This window comes from Canis lupus, chromosome 5, assembly GCF_011100685.1.
Source record: "Canis lupus familiaris isolate Mischka breed German Shepherd chromosome 5, alternate assembly UU_Cfam_GSD_1.0, whole genome shotgun sequence".
NCBI classification, from domain to species: domain Eukaryota; kingdom Metazoa; phylum Chordata; class Mammalia; order Carnivora; family Canidae; genus Canis; species Canis lupus.
This window is the reverse complement of record NC_049226.1, coordinates 82776943-82802670: the sequence shown is the minus strand read 5'-3', so window position 1 is coordinate 82802670 and position 25728 is coordinate 82776943. Positions and strand designations below refer to the sequence as shown.

General features: G+C 60.2%; 6 protein-coding genes across 17 annotated transcripts in view; 4 read left to right on the top strand and 2 right to left on the bottom strand.

The window, feature by feature from the left end:
* The window catches only part of C5H16orf70 (chromosome 5 C16orf70 homolog), a 28435-nt gene extending 26748 nt beyond the window's left edge, over positions 1-1687 (top strand). For both annotated transcript variants that reach the window (XM_038538716.1, XM_038538717.1), the window contains exon 17: positions 453-1687. In XM_038538716.1, coding sequence (XP_038394644.1) covers positions 453-539 — 87 coding nt within the window. In that variant the 3' untranslated portion in view covers positions 540-1687. The remainder of the gene's footprint in view (positions 1-452) is intronic.
* On the bottom strand, positions 1516-4520 carry B3GNT9 (UDP-GlcNAc:betaGal beta-1,3-N-acetylglucosaminyltransferase 9). Of its 2 annotated transcripts, none has more exons than XM_038538714.1 (2): positions 4326-4520; positions 1516-3998 (listed from the first exon to the last, which is right to left on the bottom strand). In XM_038538714.1, exons 1-2 carry the CDS (start codon positions 4513-4515, stop codon positions 2758-2760), a joined length of 1431 nt encoding a protein of 476 aa, XP_038394642.1. In that variant the 5' UTR covers positions 4516-4520; the 3' UTR covers positions 1516-2757. The 2 variants fall into 2 exon arrangements, with proteins under 2 accessions (XP_038394642.1, XP_038394643.1); XM_038538715.1 differs by having other exon boundaries at positions 4322-4438.
* On the top strand, positions 3562-15717 carry FBXL8 (F-box and leucine rich repeat protein 8). Of its 4 annotated transcripts, none has more exons than XM_038538722.1 (3): positions 3562-3705; positions 13075-13271; positions 14422-15717. In XM_038538722.1, the coding sequence occupies exons 2-3, from the start codon at positions 13120-13122 to the stop codon at positions 15392-15394; spliced, it is 1125 nt and encodes a 374-aa protein (XP_038394650.1). In that variant the 5' UTR covers positions 3562-3705; positions 13075-13119; the 3' UTR covers positions 15395-15717. The 4 variants fall into 4 exon arrangements, with proteins under 4 accessions (XP_038394650.1, XP_038394647.1, XP_038394649.1 ...); XM_038538719.1 differs by lacking the exon at positions 3562-3705 and adding an exon at positions 11374-11490; XM_038538721.1 differs by lacking the exon at positions 3562-3705 and adding an exon at positions 11404-12377.
* TRADD (TNFRSF1A associated via death domain) lies at positions 6011-16893 on the bottom strand. Of its 4 annotated transcripts, none has more exons than XM_038538724.1 (6): positions 11278-11362; positions 10583-10721; positions 8375-8533; positions 7250-7527; positions 6970-7168; positions 6011-6825 (listed from the first exon to the last, which is right to left on the bottom strand). In XM_038538724.1, exons 2-6 carry the CDS (start codon positions 10605-10607, stop codon positions 6515-6517), a joined length of 972 nt encoding a protein of 323 aa, XP_038394652.1. In that variant the 5' UTR covers positions 10608-10721; positions 11278-11362; the 3' UTR covers positions 6011-6514. The 4 variants fall into 4 exon arrangements, with proteins under 4 accessions (XP_038394652.1, XP_038394654.1, XP_038394651.1 ...); XM_038538726.1 differs by having other exon boundaries at positions 10640-10721; positions 11278-11328; XM_038538723.1 differs by lacking the exons at positions 10583-10721; positions 11278-11362 and adding an exon at positions 16566-16893.
* Positions 16298-20826, top strand: HSF4 (heat shock transcription factor 4). The gene is made up of 13 exons (NM_001048121.1): positions 16298-16420; positions 17001-17109; positions 17195-17322; positions 17419-17543; positions 17814-17889; positions 18042-18106; positions 18643-18745; positions 18979-19106; positions 19228-19455; positions 19944-20049; positions 20140-20205; positions 20324-20393; positions 20675-20826. Exons 1-13 carry the CDS (start codon positions 16298-16300, stop codon positions 20824-20826), a joined length of 1479 nt encoding a protein of 492 aa, NP_001041586.1.
* A 773-nt stretch (positions 20827-21599) lies between these two features.
* On the top strand, positions 21600-25637 carry HSF4 (heat shock transcription factor 4). 4 transcript variants are annotated; one of them, XM_038538688.1, is made up of 5 exons: positions 21600-21746; positions 24434-24525; positions 24634-24936; positions 25100-25411; positions 25495-25637. In XM_038538688.1, exons 3-5 carry the CDS (start codon positions 24642-24644, stop codon positions 25500-25502), a joined length of 615 nt encoding a protein of 204 aa, XP_038394616.1. In that variant the 5' UTR covers positions 21600-21746; positions 24434-24525; positions 24634-24641; the 3' UTR covers positions 25503-25637. The 4 variants fall into 4 exon arrangements, with proteins under 4 accessions (XP_038394616.1, XP_038394618.1, XP_038394617.1 ...); XM_038538689.1 differs by having other exon boundaries at positions 21651-21802; XM_038538690.1 differs by lacking the exon at positions 24434-24525 and having other exon boundaries at positions 21607-21746.
* Positions 25638-25728: the final 91 nt, after the last annotated feature.

Sequence of the window (25728 nt, the reverse complement as noted above, 5' to 3'; positions counted from 1 at the left end):
AATATGGTAGGAAAGGGAACCCCTGGGAGCAAGTGGAGCTCAGCATGGGAGTACTGGGGGCCTTTAAATGCCATATTAAAGAATGTGCTATGGGTAAGTGGCTATAGAGGCCCCATTGGCTAGGAAGAAGAATGGGCTGTCCCTTGTCTACCTTTTGGATGCTACACCTTCATTCAGTAGGCCCCTAGCAGTGCCAGAAGGACTGAATAAATATGTAGAGTGAAGTTTTTGTATCCCATGTAGAACACACAGTTGCTGGGCCAGAGATGACCCAACCCTGTGTGCAGGTGTGTTGCACATACAACCTCCGTCCTTTGTGTACAGGAGCTACCCCAAATCCTGTGTCTGCACTCACAGCCCCCGTACTGGTGGTTTTTATGGATCTGATTGCCTGCCCTGCCTACATCCTTTCCACTCCTTCCCTTTGACTCACTGTCTTCTTCTCATACCAGGTCATGCAGAATAACCATATTGCCTCGGTGACCCTGTATGGCCCCCCCAGGCCTGGTGCCCACCTGAGAACAGCAGAGCTCCCCTAAGGACATCACTGGCCCATGCCCCTCTGCCCTGTGGAGCTGTGCATTGGTTCCTATTCAGTGGGCCTCCATGTGCCACCCTGTGGATATTCTTGGACACCTTGCCATTGTTGAAAGGCTGTTGTGATGTTCTGAGGTGGGGCTCGGACTATGTGCTCTGCCATGGGGTGAGAGGCTCGGAGATTCCTCTGTCTTTCCTCAGCCTGCTTTTGCCAACAGAGGACACAGACTGCAAAGAGAAGCACAAACTCTGAGCCTTGATACCTGGACCCAGGCGACCTCGACTAACACATATGGAGACAGAGGTCTGTCTCTCCTGTTCCACATGCATTGCGAAAAGTTAGTACTCTTTCTGTGGCTGAGGACACAGGCACCCAGGACAAGGACAAGGTCCTGCCTTTGGCCCATCATTGCCACATGACCCTTCAGGCAAGCAGGTGGCATGTCCATAGTACTTGGTTGCGACTTTTGCACTACATCCACTTTAGTTACTTGATGAGCTGGCTGTGGCCAAGATGGCCCAGTTCCTTCCCTGTTCCTTCTTTGCACGTGCTCCCTTCCAGGCCCAGTAGGCACACCTAACGCATTGAAACACAGCTTTTTACCATCCAGGAATGTGCCCAGGCCTGGTTCCTACCCCTCTTGGAGCCAGCCTTCAAGGTCACCTGTGCCCCTGCTGTGCCCCAACCTGGCTTAGCAGGCTGCATGTTTCCATCCCGTTTGCCTCTTTTATTTAATGCCAAAGTTTTAGCCAAAGACATCTTCCTCCTTTTGTTGTTTCGGCATTCTGTTCTGCACTGTGGGCTGGCTCTCTTGCCCCAGCCCTGGGCAATGTCCCCTGGCCAGGCCCATTCATGGCTCAAGGCCTCTGGGGACTCAAGGAAGGCTGGGCTGCTCAGTCTTTTCATGGGTCTTGCTAAGGAAAGTAGCATATGTGCTTTAAAAATAATCCTTTTGAAAAGAATTGAGAAGAGAAATGTATAATTTTATCCCATTTTTAATATTTTGGTCTAGCAACTTGTGATACATAGATGACAATTTTGTGAGTTTTTCAAATGTGTGTACAGATTTTTGTAAATATGACTCTTTTGTAATTAACTCATGTACAGCCTCATCCTGTAGAGTTTAACAATGAATGTGCAGGGGACCTGCCCCAGGCTCCTAAGTGGTTCCTGGGCGTACAGCCAGCCTTATGTGGCACTCCCATAATTTTGTGACTGACTAGTGTCTTCCCATTTGGACTGTGGCCTGGCCAGAACCCCCCCCCCCCCCCAAACACACACACACACATCCCACTGTAGGGGCAGCCAGGACTATTCCCATCTTCCTAGAATAGGGGAACCCTCCTCATGCCCTGCCCATACCCCTCCAATAAAGACCTATGCCCTCAGCAGCGGCTCACCATGCGCTGTTGCTGGATGTTTGTACTAAAATAAGCATGGGAGTGTTGATTTTCAAGAAAGTGGGTGAACAATATGGGAAGTTTTATGGTAGAGTCATCTTAGGTTCCTTGCCTCTCTGGAGTGGGGCAGCACAGCTTCAAGTAGGAGACTGGTGTGTGTGTGCAAATTCTTGTGTGGTGGAGAAAGACTCTAGGTAGGACCAGGCAACTCAGTGTGTCTCCATCCGTGGTGGTCCAGGCAGACCAGGGCCTAGGAGGGGTTGGCTTCAGGAAAGAAGACCTCTGAAGACGATCTAAAGGTGAGTACATGGCTGAAAATCCAATTTGGAGGGACAGATGGGAATCAAAATGCCTACCTTCAGATTGAGTTATAGCAAAATGCCTTTCAGTTCCATGAGGACTGAGGCCAGGCCCCCGCACCTCTTCCAGCCTTGAGAAAGATCTGCATGTGTATCACTCAGGGACTTCCAAATCAAGGAGTATGGTACGATTCCGTGAGCCTCTGCCACCACCTATCCCCAACCCCCTAAAACCTACTTGGTGCTAGGAGGACCAAACATGTCCACCTGTTTGGTGGGGCTTGGTGCTCTTTGGCCTCAGTCCTGGCTGTCTCGAAGAGCTACCATTCAGTTGCTTCTAGATCACTTCCCAGTAGGGTAGGTGTGCAGGAGCCAAGCTCAATCTTCATTCCCTAGGGACTTGAGGCAGACTTTCAGGGGTAGGAGGCTAGATTTTGAAGTGTACCTCTGGGAAAGAACTACATACACGGCAGTAATCCTACTGGGTCTTAGTGAGAGGCTCTTGGGGCCATGAAGGTGGCTAGGGGCCCCACTGGAAAGAGCCAGCAGCGACAGGCCATGGACGGGCGCAGGCTGGCCCTTGGGGCCCGTTCAGTAGGCGCCACATAAGCCACATGTCCGAGGCCGAGAGCCCGTGCACTACCACCAGCTCTCGGTAAAAGCAGGGGTCAAAGGTGCGCAAGTGCGGCGCGGCTGAAGGACGAGGGATGCCAAAGGTGCGGAAAGCAGGGTGAGGCTCGGGTGTGAGCCGAAGGCGCTGGAGGCACATACCCAGAAACACGTCGTCAATGGGGAAAAGCTCAACCTGCGCGCAGGCGTCGGCCAGGCGACGCAGCGTGACCCCCGAGAGCACAAAGCCGCCACCACCCGCGTAGGCTGGGTAGGCGGGCAGGCCGTACACAGCCTCCGGGATGTAGTACTTGCTGGCCCGCGTGCGGATTGGACGCGCCTGCACGATCACATCACCCGCGAGCAGGTCCTGCGCCGGGTCCCGCGGCGCCAGGAACGCCAGCAGGTTTCCCACGTGCACAAACACGTCTGCGTCGCCCTTAAAAACGAAGCGCACCTGGGGGCAGTAGGCCGAGGCCCAGGCCAGGAAGTGGATCTCCTTGAGCGTTAGGTTGAAGAACGTGTCGTCGAACGCCCAGAGGAGGATGTCCGCGTAGGCGCGGCTCTCGGCACGCAGCAGGGCAGGCCAGTGGCTCCGTGGGCCTTCCCCCTCGGCGTCGGCCCCGTCGGTGCCCGCGCCCCGGGGCACGCCCAGCAGGAACACGCGGCGCACGAGCGCCCCCTGCACGCGACCCTCAGCACCCCACGTCTGGCGCACGGCTTGGCGCCGCTCGAAATCCGCCGCCACCGACTTGACGGCGATGAGCAGGTCGGGTCCCCCCGCGGGCGAGCCATCCCCTCGGCACTTGTGCGGCTGGTTGATGAGCAGGGGGAAGCGCCGCTGGTCCTTGGCGCGCAGGTAGCGGCCAAAGTCAAAGGGCCCCGTGGGTGTGGGCGGCTCCGGCGTGTCCCCTTCGTAGGCCGGCGGGGCCGCGGCGGCGCCTGCGTCCGGGGCCGGGAAGACGCGGAGGCCTGGGGTGGGCCCCGGCTCGGCCTCCCCTTGCGGCCGGGGGGCGCCGGTCGTCGGGGCCGCGCCCTCGCGCTGCGCGTAGAGAAGGAGGCCGAGGGCGGTGCCCAGGAGCAGCGTGAGAGACGCGTCCCCGCGGAGGCGCAGCCTCCGCCTCATGTCCGAGCGGCTGGCGCCCGCGCCCCCTGCGGAGAGACGCGGTCAGGGGCTCGCGACGCGGAAGCCATTGGCCGGGAGGGGCTCCGGGCGTCGCTGTCCCCGAGGGCAGGGGGCGGAGGCCGCCGGCCCAGGGCCTCCGCTACGCGCCATCCATCCCCCTCGGGCGCTCCTGCTCTGGGCCGTGGCACCCCGCGCGGGGCTGGGCACCCTGGGGGGCTGCAGGTTCCTCCTACACACGGTCCCCACCCCCTCAGCGCCGCCGGACGCGGCCCCCAGGCCGGAGACGCGGGCTCGGCCCTTCCCCGCCCGCCTTCCCGCAGCAAAGCCGACCCCTTCGACCACTCCCTACCCACCACGTCGCTCCTTGGGGTCCTGCACGCTTGTCCCTTGGGAGCGGCGCGGCCCCGGACGCCAGGGCCTCCGGGGCTCGGCGCGGGGTCCCAAGGGCAGCCAGGGACGGGGCCTGGGCCAAATGCAGCGTTGGCAGGAAGGGGGGGCCGCGGCCGCCGCCACGTGACCCTCCAGCTGTGCGCGCCTGGACATCTGGAGCTCGGCTCCGCCCTGGCGCCGCGGGCAGCGCCGTCTCCGACGGGAGACTAATCTGAGAGGGCTCCCCCAGGCTGCTCTCGCTGGGCAAGCCTGAGGAGCGAGTTCTGGTCTCAGGGTGGGCTCCAATTCCCCACATCTGCTTTTGGGCGGGGGGGGGGGGGGGGCGCAGGAAGGAACTTTAGCCTCTGGTTAATCTCCACACCCCCACCTCTCCAGAGTGAGGCAGGGCCTGGCTTGGCAGGAGCCCAGGGCAGGCGGTCCCAAGCCCTGAGGCTGAGCATTTTAGGCATCTACTTGGCCACAGCCTCAGGCGATCCTTGGAAGCGCTTCTCAGCTCACCAGCAGCCCAGGTTCAACCAGGCACGACCTGTATATAAATCACAGATGGCGGGCGAGCGGCTGCCTCCTTACTCCTGGCTCCGCTGTGCCGCCCCTGCTCCCGCCCCAGCAAACGCACACTGGGACCAACAGGCAGCTCATTCGATTCTCACAACTCTGGAAGTAGCTTTCATTGCTCGTGCCCAGAGGGGGCCCTGCCCCTCAGGGAGTTAAGTGACTTGCCCAGCATCAGACAGGAAGAAATTAAGAGCATTGCCCTATCTTCTGGAGTTCAGTCTGGGCCTCTTTCCTCTGTCCTCCCTTGCCCCCTCCCCATCTGTCCACCAGGGCAGGAGGCCAACGCTGTCTGCCTTAACTTCACAGGTGAGCACTTCATTCTGTCTCCCCAGAGGCACCTCCCGGCCCCATGGTCCCTAATGCCCCAAACCAGCATAGCCTCCTACAGGCAGAAGTAACTCGGCCTGGGTCACCGTAGGCCGGATTGGACTGGCAGGAATGGTTCAGCTTGAGGGATTCCTGAAGTAGGCTGATGAATAAAGGGCTTGATCTGGGACCCATGTGGACAGAGCGTTCCTCTGGAGATTGAGAGCCCCCATCCCAGCAGGCAGCCCCACCCTCCATCAACAAAAAGACAAACTCTGAGGTCCTCCTGCACTCTCCTCATCCGTTGGTACTAGGCCTGTTATCCTCCATCCTAAACAGCTCTCCATGTTCATCCTTCCCCCATCTCTGCTGCTGTAGCCTAGGCCTCCACCCCTATGCTCCCCCACTCAACCTCTAACTCTTTCTCTCCCTCCTCACCAGCCTCCCAACCTTAACTCCTCAAATCCTCTAAATGCTTCTCACTGGCCTCAGTATAAAATCCAAAATCTGTAAAATGACTTACCAGACCTGGAACTGCCTCCCACACTCACCAGCCGCTCTCATTGCAAACCCACCTACCTACCCCTAGGTCCACCCACGCCAAACTTTCTTTCCTTCTAACATTCCTCAAGACATCACCGCAGGTGAAGCTCTGCCCAAAATGTTGCCATTCCCTCAACCCCAGACCAGCTCCCCTTTTCACACTCCTATCTCTCACTGGAAGCCTAGCCCCTAACCTGGGTTAGGCACCGCCTCAAAGCTCCCACAATTTTTATATTTTTCACAATAAAAAAACAGGTAATATTTTATTACTATTGCTTAAAATTTGCAGTCTGACACTGAGTATGAATTGGAGGCAGGGAGGTTTGTGTATCTTGTTCACCACAGTATTTGCAGCACCCAGGATGATGGCTAGGACACAGCAAGTGCTTCATAAGTAGTTTAGTTGTTCAATGAATGAAGAGGTAAGGGCTGGCCAGAAGCCGTGCCTTTGGGGTGGGTAAACCGCTGGAGTAGGCCGCCCACGCACTCTACTGCTATCATAGTATTTGGGGCCAAATCCCCAGTGGCACCCCAACAGGCATGGTGGGTGCTTGCCCAACTCCTGGAGAAGGCAGTCAACACTGCCCAGGAGCTCCAACAGCTGGGCCAAGCGGGGTTGTAAGTGTGGTCTCAGAGTCCTGTGGATGGATAGGATCTCAGCAGTAGCAGCAGAAGGGACCCTAGGGTCATCCAGGTGCTCCAAACCCTGTTGGGCAACTGACCGATTGCCCCTTTTCTGGTACCCCGTCTAGGCCAGGCTACCATCGGGATTCGTGAGGCCCAGCAAGTCCTCTGCCAGGCTGGTGAGCTCGTTCTCCTCGAGGGCCTCTACGAGGCGCTGCAGTGTGGCGCGGCGGCCCTCCGCCTGCACGAAGCGCTTCAGCAGCTGGAAGGCCTGCTCGTAGAGCCCTTCGCGCTCATACTCGTAGGCCAGGGAGTCCAGCGCCGGGTCCTTCAGCGCTCGGCAACCTCGCTGCAGGGAACGCCCCACTTTGCGCCATTTGAGACCCACTGAGCGCGCGAACTTCTGTTGGTCCTGCAGGCTCAGCGGCCGGTTCACTGCGGGGGCGTAGGAAGCAGAGTGAGTGCGGGGAGGTCAGGACGGGCACCACCCCCCCATTCCCGCCCCAGACCTTGCTCCTCCCCAAACTCTGCCTTCCCAAGGACTCTACCTCGCCCTCTGGCTCTCTGCGCACGCCTCACCTATGGGTTGTCCTTGGAACAGAAAAGTCTGGCCAGGCGGCGGCGGCGGCGGCGGCTTCTCCTCTGAGAGGGAGGTGGCCAGGGACTGCGAGGGCGCTGGAGCGACCTCCACGTCGCCATCCTGGCGCCCCGAGCCACATGTCAGGTTCTGCAGTGCGTCCTCCAACTCCGAGAGTTCCTCGTCCCGGAGCCGATCAGGCTAGGGAGGGGAGTGCGGCGTCGGTGGGGGTCTTAGCCTTGGTCCCCGCCCCACGCCAACCTGGCCCCGGCCCAGCCGCACCTTCTGGGCAAAGATGCAACTCAAGCAGCGCTCCTCATCCGTCAGCAAGGTGTCCAGCCGCTCCGCGCCGGCGCGCAGCTCCAGTTGCAAAGGCATGGAGCGCTGGGCGAGAGCCGCCGCCAGGCACGCTTGCAGCGCGGCGCGCAGCGACCCCTCGCGGTAAGCGCGGAGGAAGCGGCTGCAGGGCTGGCGCCCGCAGAAGCGCAACTGCACAATCAGCTGCGGCTCACTGCGGTGGATCTTGAGCATCTGCAACACGTCTGGGCTCCCGCCACTCTCTGCGGAGGCGGACAGTCAGGCGACAGGAGGTCCCCACGCGGGGCCGTTCTCCAAGCGGCCGTAGTGGGGTGAAGCCCACGCAGACTCCCTCCCTGTCCCGAGCTCCCAGCCGGGAAACAAAACTGGGATGTACACAGCAGCAACCCAAAATGAAGGCCAGAACCTATCACAGGGAGTACCCTAAGACAGAGTGGGTGCCACCCCAGCCCCATCCTGAAGCCCCAAATAAGGGTAGGCAAAAGGGACTGGGGAGAGGCTTTGCAGCACAGGGAGGGGCATGTGCCCAGGGCAGCCAAGCCATCTGGGTAGGCGGCCCCCGGGGCAGCGGAGGAGCGAGAGGTCTCAGGTCTTCAGCCTCTACCAACTGTAGCTCCCGCTGCCCAAGAAGGAGGCGGATCCCCCAACCAGTTTCAGCTTCCTGTGGCCTCTGCCCTGAGATGGGAAAGGGGCCCAAAAGGTAGGTACTGGGGAGGGGTCTTGGGCAAGGAGTGCTGCAGTGAGAGAGGAAAAGAGAAAGATACCCGATTAGTAGAAAGCAGTGAGCTGGTTGGTCTGGGGAGTGTGGGGCATCGAGCGGGGCTGGGGCGTTAGTGCGCATACAGGCAGATCATACGCAGACACGGGGACACACGTCTACACCCAAGGGCACACATACATAAACGGGTAAGACGGAGCCTATGAAACCAGGCATCCCTCTCCTCTCCCCCTGACCCCGTCAAATCTTTTCCATAAGGCAGTGGTTAAGCACAGGCCCACAGAGTTGAGGAGCTGGGGTGTGGCCCCCTGGTCTGGCCCACGAGAGGCCCAAGCCCCCCTTCCTCTTCAAGTGCCCCCCTGCCCACGCACCTGCCAGCGCAGTCCGCAGAGCCCTGTACACCGGCACCTTCTGCTGGGCCTGAGCGTAGGCATCAGATAGGACCACCTTGTCCAGCGAGGACTCCACAAACAGGTATGCGCTGCCCACCCACTCCTCGAGTCCATCTGGCCCAGTCGCCATCTTGCCTCCTGGAGACGCAGATGGTCAGGCATCCAGACCACCCCCAACCCAGCCGTAGAGACAACTGTCCAGTACTGAGTGGCTCAGCTGTCCCCAGCCAGCTGGCACATTTGTGAGGGGAAGTTCATCCTCCTACAGGCGGCCCCTTGTGCCTCTGAATCTGCACAGCCCAGCCAGGCTCAGCCCAGACCTGCGGGGAGGCCTGTCCCTCCACTAATTTCTCAGAGAAAGCCCAGGGTTACAGTGGCAGACAAAGGGAGATATTATCCTGCAGTGGTGACAGAGAAGCTCTGACCCCTCCTGGGCCAGGATGTCTCTCTTTCAAAGCTGACAGGAGCCATCCTTATCGTGGATAGTGCCCATGCCACACAGCCAACCGAGCCCATGCCCTGGTATGCCTTCAGCTTAATCTTGAGCCCCCAAGATCACTTTGGGACCACAGCCCCCATTAGGTTTTCTCACCTGCATTCCTACTGTACCTCCTGGTTTCATTTTAAAGGATACCTGTGGTTTTCACCTGCCCAGATTCCCTCTCCCAATCCTGACTGACCTTTGGGGCATCCCCTCTTCGCTCTTCTCAATCCACGGCTAACCCCACTCCTTAGTTCCAGGTGTGCACAAGTGAAATATACCTAGCCAAACTGCATATTCCACTCCTCTTTCTAAAGTGATTTGTTCAGAGTTGGACATAGGTTTTAGTTTGGACCAATCAGAACCAGCCTGCAACCTTAGCTGGACCGATAAGAAAGAGATATTGTTTCCCTTCCCACCAGACTAAGCTGGAAGAAAGGATAGGACTCATCTGCCACTGCCTGGAAAGAGCCTGGCTGAGGGTAAAATCGACACAGAAAGACACACAGCCAAAGATGAATAGGTGCGTGCCCAACTGTACTGTGCTCCTGGCTCTGTCTGCACCTTGAACTTTCCAGTTATGTGAGTTAAATCATTCCTTTATGTTCTAAAGTCCTTGGAGCTGGGCTCTTGTCTTATGCAACTCAAATCATTCTATTACAGATTTCCTCCTTGTCCAGACAGAGCCAGGGCCCCTTGGTGCTTGTATCTCTTCTATCTGTCTTCTGACAATATCCTAGCCCTAGATGGGGGAGGGGGGCAAAATCCTAGTCAGGAAACCACTTCTTTGACCCTCCTCAGCTTAATTGCCTCCCAGTTACTGCATCATGAGGCAGCAGGTGGAGAACTGCCCGGCCTCTTCCTCCCTACCTCACCTCAGGAAACATCCCATCCTTTTCCTAGAAATATAGGCTCAAGACCCCACCTACCGCCCCACCAGTCACACTTCTTTGTCTCTGATCTTTGTTATTTATATACAGTAGGCAAGGACGGTTGGGGAGTTGCTGAGCCCTAGCTGTGAGCATCCCGGCTGTCAATCCTTTGAGCAGAACAGAAGGGGTGGCCCCGGCTGGAATTTGTTTACACGAGGGTCAGGGAACAAGGGAGGAGGAGGCACTGCCCGAGGGAACCAGGACCACAGCCTTGGACCTTGCTGGGGAAGGAGTAGGAATCCTGAGCTCAACGCAGAGGCTGCATTTCAGATCTCCCCCCAGACCCTAACCTGAGAGCCAAAGCTAGGATAGTAACTGGGCAGGGGCCCTCCAGCATCACCCAGACCTGGCAAGAGAAATGATATCTGGTGATGGTCGCTCCCACCCTCGGTCTGAGCAGAGGGGACATGCCTTTTGAGCGCCCCCTGTCCTAACCTTCTGGTAGAAAACATATTAATACTCCTATATTTAGGCAAAGCAGTAGTCTAGAAATTAACAGGAAGCTAGCTAACATTGTTAGCAGGGGGTTGGGGAAGAAAGCAGGGGGAGAGGAGATTTTTATTTTCATTGTATTTAGTAACATTCTACTTTATGTAACAGACATGTCCTTCATAGTAAAAGGCAACATAAAATTGAAGCAAAAAAAACAAAAACAAAAAACCCAAACCGGGTAAGACTCTATAGGTGACAAGGGGGACCAAGAGCCGTACAAGACAAGAGAGACAAGTTAGGAGCCCAAGGGGTGTGGCCCAGAAGGTAGGAGAGTGTGGGGACCTGTCTGAAACATTTCCTCTTCCATGTCTTCTTAGCGCCGAGACTGAGGGTGCTGACCTCATGAATGTGATCGGCCCCAGGGGTGGAAGTAGGGGCAGGAAGAGGCCAGCGTCTGCCTCTCAGGACGGGCACTAAAACCCTGGAAGAAGAGGGGATGCCCCATGACACTGGCTGGTGGACCGTAGGAGGTCAAACAGGTCTGCGGGGCTGGAGGTGGAGAGCGGCAGGTAACAGGGGCCGGACCCTCGGCTCGCGTCGTTCCCTGGGCAACTCCTTCCTGCGCGTCCTCCTGCAGAAGCGCATCCCCGGCAAGCCCCGCGCCTCACCGCCGGGGTCCGCCGCTCGGAGGGTGGGCCCAGGCTGGGTCCCGGGGACTCCTAGCGAGCTGAGGCTGTGAGCGGCCAGCCAGGCGCAGCGCCCCTCCGCGGCCCTCGGGCCGCACCCACCGCGGGGCGCCCCGACTCCGCCGGCCCGCCCCCCCTCCCCGGCCTCCAGCTGCGCGCGCTCAGCCCCTTCAGGAGCCCCGCCGCCCGCCGCCCGCCGCCCGCCAGCAGGGACCGGGCGCCCCCTCGAAGCACCCTAGCCGGGCCCAGGAACCTGGGTGCTCACGGCGCCCCGCTGGCCGGCGCCGCTCGCGGAAACAGCCCCACGGCCGCCTCTGCCCCCGCCGGCGCCGGGAAGCCCCCCGCACTAACCTGGCCGCCTCGGCCCGGCCGGGATTCCCACGCCCGCGCGGCTCCTCGCGGCTGGGACGCTTCCGGGTGTGCGCGAGGCGCAGGGGCGGCGCCTGACCGAGCCGCCCCGTGGGCCGCGGCGTCCCGCCCCCTGCTCCCGGCCCGTCTTCCCGCCCACCGTGCGCCGCCGCGGGTCCCCGCCTCTGGGCACAGCCCACCGGGTCCGTGGAGCAGGTAAGACGCTGGCGCCGGAGGTTGGACGGCGAGAAGAACGGCCCGAGGCAAAAGCCTTCGGCGCTTTCGGCTCCTCCGAGGAGGGGGGGGCGGGTGAGAGCTGCCCCGCTTTCTCAAGCGGGGAGCAGACGGACCACAAGGGGCACCCCCTGGACACCAGAATTGTCTAGTGACGTCTGGGGCCCTTGAGCTCTATGACCTCTGACCTCTCCTGCTCCCTGACACTCAGAACGGTTCAGGTTCAAGCCTGGCCGCGGGTATCTGAAGCCCTAAGATCCATGAGGCGCAAATTGCAGCGGGGACCGTTAGCCTGGAAAATATAGGGAAACAGAAAACTGGCGAGTGGTGTGGAACGCTGCGTGGGAAAACCTTCAAGCACCCTACAAACGGGCAACTTGGAAGAGGACGCACACTTTTCAATAAAGGCCGCGCTCCGGGCTGGGTCTGCAGAATTCCAGCTGAACCGAAGCCGCCCAACCCGAGCCTGGACTGCGCCGGGGGCAGGATCGACACTTGAACCCGGGGCGCCGCAGGCCCCAGAACCTGAGGCTTTTCTCCGCCCCGCCGGCCTTTCTCTGGGAAGCTCCGGGGCCGTCTCCCCAGCGAGGTGGAGGGCAGGAAGACGCCTCCTCTCGCCCAGCAGATTCCGCGGTGCCCCACCCGCGCCCCGGCCTCCTGATTGGCTGGTGGTCCCCGCCAATTACAAGTCTTCTCCACTGACCCCGCCCTATTAACCCTACCGTCACTCTCCAGGGGCTGGCTTGGCCAGGACGCGGTTTCTAAACTCGGGACCTGTGGAATCAACTGGCATTTGTTGAAATTCAGATTCCTGGCCCTACTTTTTCCGGAGAGCCTGATTTAATAAGTGGGGCTGTGGAATCTGTATTGTGAGCGAGCGTCCGGGTGATTCTGGTACCTCCCCGCCCCCCAAGGACTGAGTTCCAGTCCTTCCCTGGAACTCAGAGTATAAGTTGGGAAGAAAACAGTTCTAGAAGATGTCTGGGAAACTGGTCTGGGTAGTCGGGGTGGCTCTGAGTGTGTGTATAGGGAGGCAAAAGGAGGCGAGATGGGCTCTCGGAGGGAGGGGAGGGGAGGATGCGGTTGTCCCAAGTCAGGGCTGGTGCAGCCGCCCTCCATCTTCCCCAGGGAAAACTTCAGTGACTAGGAGAAAGATCGGATAGCATTTTCCAATCCGGATATTCGGCTTTTTCAACTTCACACACAGGTGGTGGTTGCATTCCTCCTAGTGTAGCATAAAATGCAGATCTATTCAAGTGAGAACGTAGTGTAAAGGAGAATCAGAAATCTTTCAGCATCCAGGGCCGATAATGGGTCTGAGACCTGTGCAGTAAGTGGGACAGGGCCTCATGCTTGGTTTAATAACTCGGCTAAATGCTCTGCTGTCACTGTCTTGAAAGTACTAATAATATTTTCAGCAAAGAGTCCCACATTTTCATTTTGCACTGAACTTTGCAAATTATGTAGCAACTTCTGGGCCACAGGTATTTTTACACATAGGCTCCACTGGTCCCCTCAACATTTTGGATTTCTTGAGCCCAGAGACACCCCCCTCCCTCTTTCCAGGAGAGAGCTGTTGGAAGCAGCAGAGCTCCCACCGTGCACAGGGCCATGGCTGAGCCTGGAGAGCAACTGCCAGAGGAGGTGCTGGCACTCATCTTTCGCCACCTGCCCCTGCGGGACCGTGCCACCGCTGCCAGGGTCTGCAGAGCCTGGGCTGCTGCTGCTACCTGCAGTGTCGTGTGGCATGACACGACCATCAGGTGAGCAGACTCCTCCCTCTCCTGCCGCCCTCTTGCCTTCTCCCTTTCTCCATGGAGTTGGGGGTTGGGGATATCCACATTTATTTTTTTTAATTTTTTTTATTTATTTATGATAGTTACAGAGAGAGAGAGAGAGAGAGGCAGAGACACAGGCAGAGGGAGAAGCAGGCTCCATGCGCCGGGAGCCCGATGTGGGATTCGATCCCGGGTCTGCAGGATCACGCCCCGGGCCAAAGGCAGGCGCCAAACCGCTGCGCCACCCAGGGATCCCGATATCCACATTTAAAAGCCTCATCATTACTAACATTTATCAACTGCCTACTATCAACCGGTGTTCGTGTTCTAAGTAACTTATATATACTAATTTAATCCTCACAAAAACCTTATGCATTGGATAGGTAGTATTATCTCTATTACACAGATAGGAAATTGAGGCAGAGAGATTTAATCATTTCCTACAGATCACTCAGCAAAATAGTAGTAGAGGCAGAATGGGAGCCTGACAGTCCAGAGGTCAGGCCCCATCTTCTTAGAGACCTCTGAGAAAGCTCAGTTCCTAAAATATCATTGGCTTTCCCTGCCAGGGTTTCAATTCGTGGCAGACACATCTTCTATTTTATTTTATTTATTTATGATAGGCACACAGTGAGAGAGAGAGAGGCAGAGACATAGGCAGAGGGAGAAGCAGGCTCCATGCACTGGGAGCCTGACGTGGGATTCGATCCCGGGTCTCCAGGATCACGCCCTGGGCCAAAGGCAGGCGCCAAACCGCTGCGCCACCCAGGGATCCCGACACATCTTCTTCTAAAGGGTTAAGGTGGGCTCCCTGAGAGTCTCAAGCTTGAAGCCGGAGACAAGAAACCTGAAACCAAGTAGCTTCAGGGAAGGCATGTGGGTACTGGAAAGTGTTTAACCTCTAACTGAGCATCCCTGTAAATAAAATCTGTAGACCAACAACAAAAAAGGGGGGAGGAGTTAAGGTGGGAGTTCCCTCGTATCAGCGACTATTTTTGGGGCAAGCTGGCATGGTCAGGACGAGGAGGCGTTTGTGTAGGGTGTCAGAAAGTGGAGATGGTAGCTGTACTCCAGGCTAAGGGATGGGCAGAGGCTTCTCGCAACCAATGCCTTTTTCCACCGTTCTAACCCCAAGTTGCGACTGTGAGCGAGAAGGCACGCTGCTACCATACCTGTCTGCCTGCCTGGACCACGTTCACAACCTACAGCTGGAATTTGAGCCGTCGAGGGAGCCGAGCCGCCGTGCGGCCACTGAGCTGCTGACCGCCCTGGCGGGCCGCACCCCGGGGCTTCAAAGCCTGCGCCTGGAGTGTCGTGGGGAAAAGCCGCTCTTCGACGCGGGCCACGACATCCTGGACGCGGTGCACGCCATCTGCCGGGCCGCCAGTGCGCTGCGCCACCTGGACCTTCGGCGCTTGCCTTTTACCCTGGACGACGCGCTGGTGCTGCAGGCGGCACGCGGCTGCCCCGAGCTCCGCAGCCTTTTTCTGGACAACCGTACGCTGGTGGGCAGCGTGAGGCCCGACTCCGTGCTCGAGCTACTACAGGCTTGCCCGCGCCTGCGCGCCCTCGGCCTGCACCTCGCCAGCCTGTCGGGCTCTGCCCTGCAGCTGCTGGCGGCGCGGGACCGCGAGCCTTTCGCTCTCCTGGCCCTACGGTGCGCGTGCCCGGAGGACGCACGCGCGCCACCCTTGCCCGAAGAAGCCTGGGTTGCGGTGCGCCGCCGCCACCCGGGACTGGCGGTGGAGCTGGAGCTAGAGCCGGCCCTGCCTGCCGAGAGCGTGACGCGCGTCCTGCAGCCCGCCGTTCCCGTGGCTGCGCTGCGCCTCAGCCTTTCTGGGGATACGGTAGGCCCGGTGTGCTTCGCAGCGCGCCACTACGCCACAAGCTTGCGCGCGCTCGAGGTGCGCGCCGCTGCCTCGGCGGAGCTGGACGCCGCGCTGGAGCTGCTGGCGGCGCGGTGCGCGGGCCTGCGCGAGATACACTGCTTCTGCGTGGTCCGACCCTCGGTGCTGCGAGCCTTCCGCGAGCACTGTCCGCGCCTGCGCAGCTACACGCTCAAACTGACGCGGGAGCCGCATCCCTGGATGCCCACGACTGTGGCATGAGCGTAGCCGCGTCCCCAGCAGACGTGTGGCCACTGGAACGCTGGATGCATTTGCCCAGGCGTGCGCCAAGTGACGGCCCGCTCCTTCAGGGCTCTTGCCTCTTGTGCTTCTGGAAGATCAGGGCAGGTGGGCTAGCGCCGGGACCAGCCCCGGGCGGCCTGAGTCCACAGGGTGGATCTCCCTAATGGGATCAGCTCCCGCCAGCCCCGCTCCTCTGCGGACACTGCCAGCTCCGCGGCCCTGTCGTGGGGGGGGGCGGGGGGAGGACCCTGGCTCGGGCGGCGACTCAGGTGTGAGTGTGAAATAAACAAATCCCGCAGCAACAGCGTCCTCTGGAAGGTGGGGCCCGCTCTGAGGGGGAGGGTGGGAACCCTGAGGCCCCAGGCCGACCCGGCAGCAGTGGGGCCGATCAACTGTGCCCAAGCGGCTGCGGAGGTCAGGGCTGGGCCTCCGCACCCGGGAATGGCCACGCCCCAGGGTTCTGCGGACGGTGCCAGCTTCTCTCCGCAGCCGCTCCCCGCGTCCCCTAGCTCGCTCCTGTCTGCCCTCGCTATCCAGGCAATGGCCATCGCCTTCCAGGACTTTTCCAGCCCACAACGGGCCGCGAACGGATGATTTCTCCCGAAGAACAGGGGAGGAAAAGGCCCGAGAAGGGTCGACCTCGCGCCCAGGTCTCCCTGCCCGCCGCATCCCTCCACGCACAGTGGATCCCAGCCTCCCCCTCGGGTCGGCTGGCGCGGCGGCCGCGGCCGGAGCCCCGCCCCGCGGGCTCGCACGTGGCCCCCTCCTGACCCGGCGCCGGGAGGCGGAGTAGGGCGGGGCGGGCGGCAAGCGCAGCACTTTCCGCGGCTTTGACGAGCCCGCGGCGCCCGGCCCGAGCGCTGAGCCGGGCGAGACTGCGCCATGCAGGAAGCGCCAGCCGCGCTGCCCACGGAGCCGGGCCCCAGCCCCGTGCCTGCCTTCCTCGGCAAGCTGTGGGCGCTGGTGGGCGACCCGGGGACCGACCACCTCATCCGCTGGAGCCCGGTGAGGGCTGGGGCCCCTCGACTTCCCCAGTGGTCCCGGGACCCTTCCACGTCAGTGAACATCCACGCCCCCCGCCCCCCGCCCCCCGCCCCCCGCCTGGGACGGGGCTGTGGGTCCCTCGATCCGGCGGTCCCGTGTAGTTTACCTTGGAGGGGGTGTGCGAGACGGAGGTGAGGCGACTTCCTCCGGACCGAGGCAAGGGTAGGAATCTTCGAGGTCATTTAGTGCCCACCCCACCCGAGAGACAGGTCGGAAAACGGAGACCTGGAGAAGGGAGGGCTGGGGCGGAGCTAGCTCGGTGACGCCGCGGGTCCGGGACCCGCAGAGGGGAACCCGAGCTGGCGCCGCCGCTCTCTTTCCGAGAACCCAGTCTGGAGTCTGGGTCCGGCCAGGGTAGGGATTCCCTGCGGTCGCCCCGGGCCGGGCCCCGCCCCACGTCTCCGAGCGGCAGGCCGGGTCCCCAGCGGGAGTGCGAGTGTGCGTGTGTGCGCGCGCCAGAGGCCGGCGACCGGGGGCGGCGCGGCTCACCGAGGCCGGGTCTCCGCCCGCGCGGCGGGGGGGCGGGCGGCGTTCTTGGCAGAGCGGGACCAGTTTCCTCGTCAGCGACCAGAGCCGCTTCGCCAAGGAAGTGCTGCCCCAGTACTTCAAGCACAGCAACATGGCGAGCTTCGTGCGGCAGCTCAACATGTGTGAGTGCCCCCGCCGGCGCGGGGTGGGTGCGGGGCACGTGGCGCGCGCGCGAGGCACGGTTCACCCCCACGCCCCACTCCGCAGACGGTTTTCGGAAGGTGGTGAGCATCGAGCAGGGCGGCCTGCTCAGGCCGGAGCGCGACCACGTCGAGTTCCAGCACCCGAGCTTCGTCCGCGGCCGAGAGCAACTCCTGGAGCGCGTGCGGCGCAAGGTGGGGCGGCCTCCAGGAGCCGGCGGCCCCGCGCGGAGGCCTTGAGGCGGCTGCAGGTTCCCGAGGACTCTGCACTGACGGTGCCTTCGCCTGCAGGTGCCCGCGCTGCGCAGCGACGACGGCCGCTGGCGCCCCGAGGACCTGGGCCGGCTGCTGGGCGAGGTGCAGGCTTTGCGGGGAGTGCAGGAGATCACCGAGGCGCGGCTGCGGGAGCTCAGGCAGTGCGGGGGCGGGGGCCGGGAGGGGGGCGGGGAGGGAGAAGGGGCGTCGCGGCGAGCGGAGGACGCGGCGGCGGGCAGGTTTTCTGGACAGCTCCTTCCTCCCTCCGGTCTCGGTGCCTTCACCCAGACAAACGGGCTGAGCTGTGGCTCTCTGTTCTGTATGGATGGCGCACACCTGGCCGTCTTGGGTTTAGACCTGCCATTTGGGGGGGGGGGGGTGACCGGGAGGACTCTCGGATGCCTCAGCACCCTCCCATGCCTTTCCCGCAGGCAGAACGAGATCTTATGGAGGGAGGTGGTGACTCTGCGGCAGAGCCACGGTCAGCAGCATCGCGTCATTGGCAAGGTGTTCCTCTCCCCCTACCCTGCTTCTCTCTCCCGCCCCAACACACCCTCCTTCTCCCGACTTCTCTGCTCAAAGGGGCAAATCCACCTGCAACTGCCTGTTGGATGGGGTCAAGGTCCCAAATATGAATTAACCCTTTGCTTCCTCTTTAGCTGATCCAGTGCCTCTTTGGGCCACTTCAGACAGGGTCCAGCGGCGCAGGAGCTAAGAGAAAGCTGTGAGTGAGAAAGTCAGGGATGTCCACGCCACACCCCCACGTGCACACACACACACACACACACACACACTTCCAGGAGCCTCCTTGCCAGAGGCCCCATGCAGGGACTTCTCCAGAAGCCCTCTCACCAGGAATCCTCATTCTTCTTCCCTGCACTACAGTTTTTCTCACCCCATGGCAATCTCCCCAAGGGCCCCCCCTCCAGGACTTTCCCTCTCTTCCCCTAAGTCTACCACCAAGTACTCGCCCTTCCCATATCCTTGTGTTCCAGGACCTTAGCCCCCAGTTTTTCCCCCAGCAGCCCCCTCACCCTCACCCCAAAGCATCCCAACACCCGAGGGTCAGGGGCTCATACCATGCTCCTTCCCTCCTCTCTCCACCCCCAAAGGGCCCCCATTTCTGGGGGGAGCCCCTTCTGCCTCCAGCATGTGACTGATGCCCTGGCAACAGGCCTCAGCTCTGCTGACTTGGCTGCTGGGGCCTAAGGGAGGGAGGTGTAGGCTGAGAGGCATGAACCTGCCCTGCCCCCTGCACAGGTCTCTGATGCTGGATGAGGGGAGCTCATGCCCAACACCGGCCAAATTCAACACCTGTCCTTTACCTGGTGCCCTCTTGCAGGATCCCTACTTTATCCAGTCGGTAGGTTTGTGCTACTCCTCCCTTCCCTAGGGCACAGTTGGGCTTATGGAGAGCCTGTTCCCTTCCCCCATGTCCCTAACAGGAAGAGAACGTGGAGGCCAGACCCTGGCTCCCCAGCATGGACTGAGCCTCCCTCCTCAAACCTAACTCCTTAAGTCCATGTGGGTACTGGTTGGGTTATGGCTCGCCCTGTGGCTTGAGGTAAGGGACTGAGCCTTGTCATCTACTTACAGCCCCTCCCAGAGACCACCTTGGGCCTCAGCAGCTCTCATAGGACCAGGGGCCCTATCATCTCTGACATCCATGAAGACTCTCCCTCCCCTGATGGGACCAGGCTTTCTCCTTCCAGTGGTGGCAGGAGGTAAGACCAATGGGGCTGCCCTCTGGGGAGCTTGTGGGGAAGGGTCTGGCAGCCTAGATGGCTGTGGGGGTATAGGGGGAGGTCAGTGCCAGGGTCTGGTTGAAGCTTTTCTCCGGTGCAGGGAGAAGGGCCTGGCACTGCTCAAAGAAGAGCCGGCCAGCCCAGGGGGGGAAGGCGAGGCCGGGCTGGCCCTGGCCCCAAACGAGTGTGACTTCTGCGTGACAGCCCCCCCCCCACTGTCCGTGGCTGTGGTGCAGGCCATCCTGGAAGGGAAGGGGAACTTCAGCCCCGAGGGGCCCAGGAATGCCCAACAGCCTGAACCAAGGGGTCCCAGGGAGGTACCTGACAGGTGAGCCAAGAGTTCATGATGTGAGCCCTGTGGGCCACTTTTGCAGATAGACCACCACTAAGTAGCTTCCTAGCCTTGTCTGTCCATTGTGGCTGAGGGGGAGGTGGGGATGATGATCTGACCTGACTTCTCAGAGTCCCCTGGAAAGTAGAAACTCCCATCAGGTCAATCAGTATATCTATGGTAGAGCTCAGGAATCTATTGTAGGAGTTCATTTCGGTATTGGAAACATTGTAAAGTAGATAAGAGTTTAAGAACCACCGGTGTTGACAATTCTAAAGCAAGGGGACGTATCCCGAGACCAGGGATATCCATGACTCAAACCTCACATTGAAGCTAGGAAGCAGAAGCACTCTAAGTACACTCTATGTGGGGAGCCCTCTCCTACTATTTTGTAGATGTCAGATTTTGATGCTGATGTATCCAGCTTCCTTGGGAACTTAATAGGGGGTGAACACTGAAGGCCAACAGCAGTTCTCTGTGTACAGGGGGACTCTGGGCCTGGACAGGGGGGCACGAAGCCCAGAGAATCTGCTGCCTCCCATGCTGCTTCGGGCCCCCCCTGAAAGTGTGGAGCCTGCAGGGCCCCTGGATGTGAGTACACCTTTAGCAGGGCAGGGGCATGGGGCTCCATGAGGTCCATTTAGCCTGGGGAGGGCACCACTGATTGAGAACTTCCCCCAGGTGCTGGGCCCCAGCCATCAAGGGCGAGAATGGACCCTGATGGACTTGGACATGGAGCTGTCCCTGGTAAGACGAAGGTGGGGAGGGCAGGGGGTTCAAGTTGCTGAACCAAGCCCTCAGCCAGAGCCCCAGCCCCACTCCTCAGTGCTCCTCCCCTGCTGCTTCAAGGGGTTCTTCTCTGCAGATGCAGCCCTTGGGTCCAGAGAGGAGTGAGACTGAGCTGGCGGTCAAGGGGTTAAATTCTCCGGGGCCAGGTAATAGTTGTGGTAACCACCTGGGGGAGGCCCTAACTGGTGGGAGCTACCTGGCTCTGGTGAGCTGGGCAGTTTGTGTTTTGGAGGGGAACCCCCAAGTTCAGGTGGCCTTTCAGAGAGCTGTTTATGCCACCCATCCTCTCCCCACTGGGTGACAGTGGGGAGGTTGAGGATGGATGTTCATCTTGACTGACCAGAGGGCAGGGCAGGTGAGGCTTTCCTTTCCTGAAGAAAGAAGGAAGAGCTATTTCTCCCTGCTGAGCACAGCCCAATCCTCCTAGGGAAGGACTCCACACTTGGGGCACCACTCCTGCTCGATGTCCAAGCGGCTTTGGGAGGCCCAGCTCTCAGCCTTCCTGGAGCTTTAACCATTTACAGCACCCCTGAGAGCCGAGCCAACTACCTAGGCCCAGGGGCCAATCCCTCCCCCTGAGACGCTCTGCTGTGAAGCCAGCCGCTGAGGGGCTGGCCTGCAGCAGCACGCCCTTCTTAGCTTCCTGGTGCCCCTTGGAAGAGGCTGAAAAAAGACCCTGCTACTTTGCAGTCCTTCTCCATTACTGAGTCCTGCATATAAACAGCATTTTTTTTCTGTGTTTCTGGTCTCTTTTCTCTACCGACCAGGGAGCACAGAAGTCGGGGTGGGGGGTGACTCTGCATTCATAGACATTTCCAGATCCTAAGGCTTTAATAGCAGAATATCTGGAGAGTGGAAGTGCTTAGGGAACCAGCCCCTAGTTCTGCTTAGGCTCCCCTCCTCTGGCTGGATCCAGGGCTGGCACGTGGCCACAGCAACCTCCGGAACTCAGGGGCTTTTGGGGTCACATCCAGCTCCACAATGCAACTGCTCTGTGATCCTGGGTAAGCTGGTCCCCTTCTCTGAGCTTTATCTGGGATAAGCCAGAGGGTTCTAGAAGATGGCTGTAAAGCTCCTGGGAACTGCCAGGCCCAGTGGGCGCTGGATGCTTGGGGGGGGGGGGGCAAGCCGAACTTCCCCCTCCCTGGCTCATCCCGTGCACCCCAGGTGGAGGGGGAAAGCCGACTCTGCGTGGAAGCCCGGGCATCGCGCGGCCCCTGCGGCCTGCCTCCCGGTGTCCCAAGAAGAACGCCCCCTCCCCCGCCCCCCTTTCCCAGCAGCCCTGGCCGCCCCGCCCCCGCCGCAGCTGCTGCTCTCCTCCCCACCCTGCCCGGCCCTTTCTGCCTCGTCATCTACTGCCCCGCGGAGGCTCGACCCGTGAGTGGGGCCGCCCGGAGCGCGTAGACCCGGGAGCCCCACCCCACCCGGCTGGGGGAGGGAAGAGAAACTGAGACTGGGCAGATTCCGCGCCCCGCCACCCCCCGCCGAGCTCCAAGGAGGTCTGTGAGCACCGCCCCTCCGCCGGATTCCGACCGTGGGACTGGGTGGAGGGGAGGTAAGGGCAGCCCTGTGACTGCAGTTAGGGTAAGGCTCCGGCCTTTCCCACAACCCTAGCTCCCTAGCAGGAGCCGGCGCCCAGCGGTGGGAGGGAGGCCGAGACCCCCCTCGAGGCCTCGCACGCCGAGCCACCTGGAGCCCCGGGAAGGATTTGGCCTGGGACCTAACTTCGCTGTTCACTTCGGGGCATTGAATTGCAGAGGGAGGACCCCGAGAGCTGGGGTCTCCGCACCCCAGACGGGACAAAGTGCAGGACTTGGCATACTGCAGGGAGGAAGCTAACATGAAAATAACTTGGGGAGCAGCGAGGGAGAAGGAGGGGCCAATCCAGTCCGCACCCCCCACACTCCCCCCGCACTTGTACAGAGTAGGTCTTGCGCTGGCAGCTGGGGAGAGAGTCTTTGGAGGTCTCCGCTGAAGAGGGCAGAGGGTCCATGTACATAGTGCGTGACGTCAGCGTGGTGGTGAAGGATTATGCTGTTCACTGGGACACGCAAGAGAAGGAACCAGTCTGCCTTTGGGACACTCAGGCACTAGGGTGGACGAGGGGACATTTTAGTCTTAGAGGGTGGGTCCATAGCATGGAGGGAGAGGAAGGGTATTCCAGGCTTAGGGAACCGCATCTGCAAATGTTCAGATGTGCCAGGGGCTTGCAGGGTTCTCGCAGCACTGTGTGGTATAGGGAAGTGCAGGAAAGCCTGGCTGCCCAGAGGGGTGGAAGGTGGCTTGAGGAGCCAGACCAGATCATCTCGGTTCTCTCTGATGGACGGTGGGGGTGGGCGGGGGGGTGGAGGAAGGGGACAGGTAGGGCTGATAAGCTGCTTGGCAGGAGATCTCATTGTAGTTCAAGCTAGAGGAAGTAAGATTCCAATTCTGTCACTTGGTCTCTCTGAACCTGTCTCCTCATCTGTAAAATGGGGACAATAAATCCTGTCCCAGAGACTTGTCAAAGTCACTATGCTGCGAGGGTGATGGGATGGCAGTGAGAGGCACTTGGAGAGACTGTCATAGGAGATGGGTGATGATAGTGGGGTTGAGGGAAGATGCTGATGGAGACCCATTGAGAAGTAGAGGAGCAGCATTTGTCAGAGATGTGACATGAAGGGAGAAGGAGGGAAAGGGGGTAGCCCTGGCCTCTGCTCAGTGGCCTGGGAGGAAGGCGGACACTTCGGTATGGCCAGGAGGGATGAAATGGCCAGGGAGGCTTAGCATGACACCAAGTGGTTGTGAGAGAGACCTGGGAGGCAAGCAAGATGGGGGCCAGGACCAAAGCCACTCTCCCAGATCTAGAGCCAGGTAGAGAAGTAGAGGAGTGACCCCAAAAGGAGGATGAGACCCAGGAGGGTTCTGTGTGTATAAAGCCAAGGCAGGGGAGATGGGCTGGGAGAGACTGGTCTAGGGCCTGACCTCTTTGCTCCCCCCACCTTTTTTTAATAGATTATCTCTTTTTTTAATTTTTATTTATTTATGATAGAGAGAGAGAGAGAGAGGCAGAGACACAGACAGAGGGAGAAGCAGGCTCCATGCACCGGGAGCCCGACGTGGGATTCGATCCCGGGTCTCCAGGATCGTGCCCTGGGCCAAAGGCAGGCGCTAAACCGCTGTGTCACCCAGAGATCCCTCTTTGCCCCTTAATGCCGGGGGCCTTGCTGCCTGGGTCAGGCCACCCCAGAAGTGATGGACCATTGTCCTTAGTTGTTAATAAATGGATAAAGCAAATTAATTTCTGCCTAACACCTGCTGCTTGCTAGAGACAGTCTCTCAAAATGGGAAGATCTGTGAAAGAAAACAGTAGAGGTTCAGCGAGCATTTGTTGGCAGCTTTTACAACTTGGGTCCATGATATTTAAAAATGAAGCAAGAGGGGAACCTGGGTGGTTCAGTCGACTAAGCATCTGCCTTTGGCTCCGGTCATGATCCCAGGGTCTTGGGATGGAGCCCCAGGTCGGGTTCTCTACTCGGCAGGGAGTCTGTTTCTCCCGTTCCCTAACCCTCTCCCTCTGCCACTCCTCCCGCTTGTGCTCTCTCCCTTTGTCAAATACATAAATAAAATCTTTTTTTTTTAATAAAAAATAAATAAAGATGAAGCAAGAGACAATTCCAGGGCATCAGGGAGACAGTTGGATCTCAGCTAATGTCAGGAGATCTTGGTCAGAGACCAGATTGGGGTTGCAACACAGTGGTGGCATTGTGAGAGGCTGGCTGCAGGGGCAGAGCCTACCCGGGAAGGATGGGCCTGAGGTCAGAATAAGGAGCCTGGGCCGCCTCTAGTGGGTTAGGGGAGGCTCTCAGCACTCTTTCTCTGGGTGCAGAGGGGACTCAGCATCCCGCAGGGTCTAGGCTGCGCAGGAAACGCCAGACTAAGAGACGAGGATGACAGAGAACTGTTCAGCGGATAGACTGGAAGGACCTGGCTGCAGCTGGGTGCCGGGTGTCTATCAGGATCAATCGCAGGTCTTGCTGCCTGGAAGCAGGCTGGGAAAAAGCAGTTTGGATGAACTGGCTCTGAATAGAATGCCTGATCCGCAGGCCGTGGGGGCTCAGGAGCGCTGTGCTAACTGGGGAAAGGGGTAGAGCGTAGGCGAGGACCTGGGGATAGCACAGAGGACAGAGCCACGGCTGACGTTTAGGGACCCAAGGAGGAGCCTGAGGAGGCGACAGAAGCGGCCTGAGAGGCAGGACAAGTCCTGTGCTGAGGAGCTGTTCCGCTGCCTGCGTGGAGGTGAGCGTCGGTGTCAGCCACGAGTGTTCACTGAGACCTTGGGAGAGAAGTCAAGGGCGGGGGTGGGGGGTGTCGGCCCCACTACCTCTGTCCCCCTCCCCCATGCAGCCCCCGCCATGGGCAACTCCCAGGAGCGGCCCTCAGAGACCATCGACCGCGAGCGGAAACGCCTGGTGGAGACGCTGCAGGCCGACTCGGGGCTGCTGCTGGACGCGCTGCTGGCGCGGGGCGTGCTCGCCGGGCCCGAGTACGAGGCGTTGGACGCGCTGCCCGACGCCGAGCGCAGGGTGCGCCGCCTGCTGCTGCTGGTGCAGAGCAAGGGCGAGGCCGCCTGCCAGGAGCTGCTGCTCTGCGCCCAGCGGACCGCGCGGGCGCCCGACCCCGCCTGGGACTGGCAGCACGTGGGCACCGGTGAGCCTGCGGGGCGGGGCCTCCGCCCGGGGCGGGGCGCGGGGGGCGCGCGGGGCGGGCGGGGCGGCGTGCGGAACCGAGGGGCCGTCTCCCGACTTGGGTCTGGGTCGGGGATACTCCAGAGGCGGAAAGTGAGCCTCGGATACCCCCGCCTCCCCTCCAGGCTACCGGGAACGCAGCTGGGACGCTGCGTGCGCTGGCCACTGGACGCCTGAGGCCCCTGGCTCGAGCACCACTTGCCCCGAGCTGCCCCGAGCTGCAGACTGCGGCGAGCCCGGGGCTCCTGGGGGCTCCGAGGCAGCGCAATCAGGATCCCTCGAGGAACCCGATCCCGAGCTGGAAGCTGGGGCTGAGCTGGAGTCGGAACCCCAAATGGATTTGGAACCAGAACCGGAGGCAGAACCGGAGCCTGAACTGGAGCGGGAACCCGAACCAGAGCCGGAGCCTGACCTCGAGGCGGGTGATGAGTCTGAAGGTGTGAGGCTACCCAAACCCACGGGGGATTGCCGGGAGGGTGGGCCCCACTTGACTAACCACTTTTTCCCCTATCATCTTTAGATTCCTGAATGCTGGAGCGCTCTCAGGCCGCTCCCTGCTCAAGCCAGATAGGAGCTGGGATTCTGCGCTGGCTGGGATCCTTGCCAAGCCCCCGTCTGACTCAGTACCCCAGGAAGTGAATAAACCCCGGAGGTTGTCTGGGCTCTGTGACTCCGGCTTTTTGCCCAGGAACTAGGCTGTGGGTCCATGCCCCTGAGTCTCAGCAACCTCAACAGCCCTGTGCCCCAATGTCCA

Excerpts from the sequence above, each read along its gene's own strand:
- B3GNT9 (XM_038538714.1), bottom strand. The coding sequence starts at position 4,515 with ATGTCCAGGCGCGCACAGCTGGAGGGTCACGTGGCGGCGGCCGCGGCC. Across the intron at positions 3,999-4,325 it reads GGACCCCAAGGAGCGACGTG|GGGGCGCGGGCGCCAGCCGC; the intron begins GTGGGTAGGGAG and ends GTCTCTCCGCAG.
- HSF4 (XM_038538688.1), top strand. The coding sequence starts at position 24,642 with ATGGGCAACTCCCAGGAGCGGCCCTCAGAGACCATCGACCGCGAGCGG. Across the intron at positions 24,937-25,099 it reads CTGGCAGCACGTGGGCACCG|GCTACCGGGAACGCAGCTGG; the intron begins GTGAGCCTGCGG and ends CCTCCCCTCCAG.
- FBXL8 (XM_038538722.1), top strand. The coding sequence starts at position 13,120 with ATGGCTGAGCCTGGAGAGCAACTGCCAGAGGAGGTGCTGGCACTCATC. Across the intron at positions 13,272-14,421 it reads TGGCATGACACGACCATCAG|TTGCGACTGTGAGCGAGAAG; the intron begins GTGAGCAGACTC and ends TCTAACCCCAAG.
- HSF4 (NM_001048121.1), top strand. The coding sequence starts at position 16,298 with ATGCAGGAAGCGCCAGCCGCGCTGCCCACGGAGCCGGGCCCCAGCCCC. Across the intron at positions 17,110-17,194 it reads CGTGCGGCAGCTCAACATGT|ACGGTTTTCGGAAGGTGGTG; the intron begins GTGAGTGCCCCC and ends CCCACTCCGCAG. Across the intron at positions 18,107-18,642 it reads GCAGGAGCTAAGAGAAAGCT|GTCTCTGATGCTGGATGAGG; the intron begins GTGAGTGAGAAA and ends CCCCCTGCACAG.
- TRADD (XM_038538723.1), bottom strand. The coding sequence starts at position 16,641 with ATGACCTCGAAGATTCCTACCCTTGCCTCGGTCCGGAGGAAGTCGCCT. Across the intron at positions 8,534-16,565 it reads TCTCGCACACCCCCTCCAAG|GAGGCAAGATGGCGACTGGG; the intron begins GTAAACTACACG and ends CTGCGTCTCCAG. Across the intron at positions 7,528-8,374 it reads TCTGCGGACTGCGCTGGCAG|AGAGTGGCGGGAGCCCAGAC; the intron begins GTGCGTGGGCAG and ends CCGCCTCCGCAG.